The sequence below is a fragment of the Physeter macrocephalus genome, chromosome 14 (assembly GCF_002837175.3).
Source record: "Physeter macrocephalus isolate SW-GA chromosome 14, ASM283717v5, whole genome shotgun sequence".
Taxonomy (NCBI): domain Eukaryota; kingdom Metazoa; phylum Chordata; class Mammalia; order Artiodactyla; family Physeteridae; genus Physeter; species Physeter macrocephalus.
This window is the reverse complement of record NC_041227.1, coordinates 119473579-119478065: the sequence shown is the minus strand read 5'-3', so window position 1 is coordinate 119478065 and position 4487 is coordinate 119473579. Positions and strand designations below refer to the sequence as shown.

The window sequence follows — 4487 nt, the reverse complement described above, 5'->3', positions numbered from 1 at the left end:
CCCGGACCGGGGCACAAACCCGCGTCCCCTGCATCGGCAGGCGGATTCTCAACCACTGCGCCACCAGGAAGCCCCGGATGGTTTTTTTTTAATCTACTCCTCTGAATTACTCTAGAACTGTATTTACTGAGTGCCAGAGAAGGGATATAAAATCTTACTGTATTATTATTTTTTTTATGTATACTAACTTAGATCATAAATCTTGAGACTAGTAGCTGTCTTAAAATTCTTTAGCATTTAGCCCAACTGGGAAAGATATATAAATAAATGGCTTCTAGGAATTTTGAGCCTTTCCCTGGAAACTAAAGTTGAAAGATGAAAGGATAGTATAAGGGTAAAAATACTGAGGTTAATATGAGGAAATAGGCTGATGTTCATTCTAATATAACATTAACCTAAAATGACATAAATAATGACATTAATAGTTTGTGTTTTCAGATGACAGATGGTATATAATATGAAATCTTGTATTGGGGAAACGTAGATGGGCACATCATGATGTCTTTTATCATTTACAGTGCAATTTATAATTCACAAACCTTAGACTTTTTGTGTTTTACAGTCTGTTGCCAGAATCGGCCAAACTGGAACAAAGTCTGTCTTCTCACAGAGTGGAAACAGTCGAGAGGTAACTCCAATTCTTGTTGCACAAACACAAAGTTCTGGCCCACAAACAAGGTATTTATTATGGTGTCATTATTTGATATTGTTCATTATTTGATATTGTTTCTTATTGTGAAACATTGTAATCCTTCAGTTTAGGCAGGTTTTGACTGTCCCAAGAATTCTAGAATGACTATTGTAAATTTTGAATAGGTTAAATTTGAAATTTCGAACTTACTGAAAAATAAGTTTAATTTTTAGTTGAGTATTATAATGCAAATCAAGACAAGAGTTAGCTAAAATACCTTTTTACTCTAATTGCCTCATGAATTTGTTTGAACTAGATATTCTGAGCAGTCCTCCAAAATAATTTTCTTCTTTTTTTATATGACCTTCTCCACTGGTCAAGTACAGATAGATTATTCTCTCCTTCCCCTATTATGCATTTCTATAAATAGATCATAATACTAATCTTCCAATAAATCTTCAAATAATGAATCCATTTCCACACAGAAGTGGTGTTAAGTAGGAGCTCTCTTCTTGTTCAAGGACTCAAAAATAAATTATAGCTAATATTTTAAGAGAAAGCTCCAACTTTGTCTCCTAAAATAATGAACATGTACCATAAGTCTTAAAACAGACATAACGTGTGCATTACCTTGACTATATAAAAGGCCTCAATATTTCTAAAATGCCAGGATGGTAAGTCTCATCATGAGGGCCAGCTCTCAGGCAGATGACAGTGATTGCCTCAGGCTCGGTTATGAGAAGGAGCCTGAGGCCTTCTGCAGAGCAGCATTAATCAGGCCAAGTATATGCTAGTCTTGAAGAATACATAAACATAATTTACTGAATTATACATTTCACTTTAAATAAATATACTAACTGTAATATGCATCAACTGTAATGATTTTGTGTTCTTTGTATTATTAATTCCATTTTATCTTCTCTTTTTTTAAGTTAAGGTATAGTTGATATACACCACTTTATCTTCTTTATTGCTTGTTTTAGTTTCCTACAGCTACTGTAACAAAGTACCACAAACTGGGTGGCTTAAAACAACAGAGATTTATTCACTCACAGTTCTAGAAGCTATAATCCAAAATCAAGGTATAGACAGGGCCATGCTTCTTCTGAAGCCACTAGGAGAGGATCCTTATCTCTTCTAGCTTCTGGTAGCCCCAGGCATTCCTTATTTTGTGGTATCACAACTCAGTATTTGCCTCTGTCTCCACATAGCCATCTTCCCTGTGTGCCTCAGTATTCAGATTTCCTTTTTCTTATTAGGACATCAGTCATATTGAATTAGGGCCCACAATGATGACCTCATCTTAACTTGATTGCATCTACAAAGACCATATTTCCCAAAAACTTCACATTAACAGTACTGGGGATTAGGGCTTCAACATATCCTTTTGGAGATACAATTCAACCCATAACATTGCCTTATTAACACTTACTCTTTATTTTGTCTTTTTAGAGGTCGTTTTAGGGTTTATATTACACATTTTAACTTATCAAAGTCTACCTTCACGTAATACTATACCATGTGACATACAGTATAAAACCTTATAACGGTATGTTTTCATGCTCCTCTCTCAGTCTGTATGCTATTGCTGTCATATATTTTACTTTAGAGTGGTAGTTTCTGCCTTAAACGGTTATCTTTAACAGAGATTTTTTTTTAATAAGAAAAAGAAGTCTGTTTTTTTTGTTTGTTTTTTTTTGTTTGTGTGTTTGTTTTTTTGCAGTATGCGGGCCTCTCACTGCCGTGGCCCCTCCTGCTGCGGAGCACAGGCTCCGGACGCACAGGCCCAGCGGCCATGGCTCACGGGCCCAGCCGCTCCGCGGCACGTGGGATCCTCCCGGACTGGGGCACGAACCCGCATCCCCCACATCAGCAGGCGGACTCTCAACCACTGTGCCACCAGGGAAGCCCAGAAGTCTGTTTTATAGATACCCACATATTTACTGTTTCTGGCGCTCTGTTTCTTTCTGTAGATCCAAATTTCAATTTGGTATTTTTTTTCCTTCATCTTGAAGGACTTCTTTTAACATTTCTTGTAGTCTGTTGGTAATGAATTTTTTTTCAGCCTTTGTATGCAGAAGAAAGTTTTAAGTTCACCTTTGTTTTTATTTTTGAAAGATATTTTCACTGGGTATTGAATTCTTTTTTTAAAATATTTATTTATTATTTATTTATTTTGGCTGCACTGTGTGTGTCTTAGTTGCAGCATGCAGAATCTTCGTTGAGGCATGCAGAATCTTTAGTTGTGGCATGCGGACTTCTTAGTTGCAGCATGTGGGCTTCTTAGTTGCAGCATGTGGACCCTTAGTTGTGGCATGGATGCGAGATCTAACAGTTCCCCGACCAGGGATTGAACCCGGGCCTCATTTATTGGGAGCACGGAGTCTTACCCATTGGACCACCAGGGAAGTCCTGGGTATGGAATTCTAGTTGACAGGTTTTTTTTTTTTTCTTTAAAGATGTTGCTTTACTGTGTACTGGCTTGCATTGTTTCTCACAAGAAGCCTGTTGCCATCTTCATTTTTGTTTCTCTATGTATGTAATCTGTCTCTTTTCTCTGACTCTTAAGATTTTTTCTTTATCACTGATAATTAAGCCATTTGATTATGATGTGCTGTAGTTTGTTTTCTCCTTTCTTGGCCTTCAAATTCATTGAGCTCCTTGGATCTATAAGTTGATAGTTTTCATCAAATTTAGCTAATTTTGGGCCATTATTTCTTTTTTTTTTTTTTAACATCTTTATTGGAGTATAACTGTTTTACAATAGTGTGTTAGTTTCTCCTTTACAACAAAGTGTATCAGTTATACGCTATACATATACATATATCCCCATATCTCTTCCCTCTTGCGTCACCCTCCCTCCCACCCTCCCTATCCCACCCCTCTAGGTGGTCACAAAGCACCGAGCTGATCTCCCTGAGCTGATCTCCCTGTGCTATGCGGCAGCTTCCCACTAGCTATCTAATTTACATTTGGTAGTGTATATATGTCAATGCCACTCTCTCACTTCGTCCCAGCTTACCCTTCCCCCTCCCCATGTCCTCAAGTCTATTCTCTACGTCTGTGTCTTTATTCCTGTCCTGCCCCTAGGTTCTTCAGAACCATTTTTTTTTTTAGATTCCATATATGTTAGCATACGGTATTTGTTTTTCTCTTTCTGACTTACTTCACTCTGTATGACAGACTCTAGGTCCATCCACCTCACTACAAATAACTCAACTTCGTTTCTTTTTGTGGCTGAGTAATATTCCATTGTATATATGTGCCACATCTTCTTTATCCATTCATCTGTCATTGGACACTTAGGTTGCTTCCATGTCCTGACTCTTGTAAATAGTGCTGCAGTGAGCATTGTGGTACATGGCTCTTTTTGAATTATGGTTTTCTCAGGGTATATGCCCAATAGTTGGATTGCTGTGTCATATGGTAGTTCTATTTTTAGTTTTTTAAGGAACCTCCATACTGTTCTCCATAGTGGCTGTATCAATTTACATTCCCACCAACAGTGCAAGAGGGTTCCCTTTTCTCCACACCCTCTCCAGCATTTATTGTTTGTAGATTTTCTGATGATGGCCATTCTGACCAGTGTGAGGTGATACCTCATTGTAGTTTTGATTTGCATTTTTCTAATGATTAGTGATGTTGCGCATCCTTTCATGTGTTTGTTGGCAATGTGTGTATCTTCTTTGGAGAAATGTCTGTTTAGGTCTTCTGCCCATTTTTGGATTGGGTTGTTTGTTTTTTTGATATTGAGCTGCATGAGCAGCTTGCATATTTTGGAGATTAATTGGTCAGTTGCTTCATTTGCAAATATTTTCTCCCATTCTGAGGGCTGTCTTTTCGTTTTGTTTATGGT

General features: G+C 37.6%; 1 protein-coding gene across 10 annotated transcripts in view; it reads left to right on the top strand.

The window, feature by feature from the left end:
• The window catches only part of CDC27 (cell division cycle 27), a 61823-nt gene that overhangs the window by 32587 nt on the left and 24749 nt on the right, over positions 1 to 4487 (top strand). For 5 of the 10 annotated variants that reach the window (XM_007100230.4, XM_007100228.4, XM_007100229.4 and 2 more), the window contains exon 9: positions 563 to 678. In XM_007100230.4, the coding sequence (XP_007100292.1) occupies positions 563 to 678 (116 nt within the window). Of the gene's footprint in view, positions 1 to 544; positions 679 to 4487 lie in introns of all 10 variants that reach the window. The other 5 variants (XM_024130039.3, XM_007100227.4, XM_007100226.4 and 2 more) reach the window with 1 other exon arrangement.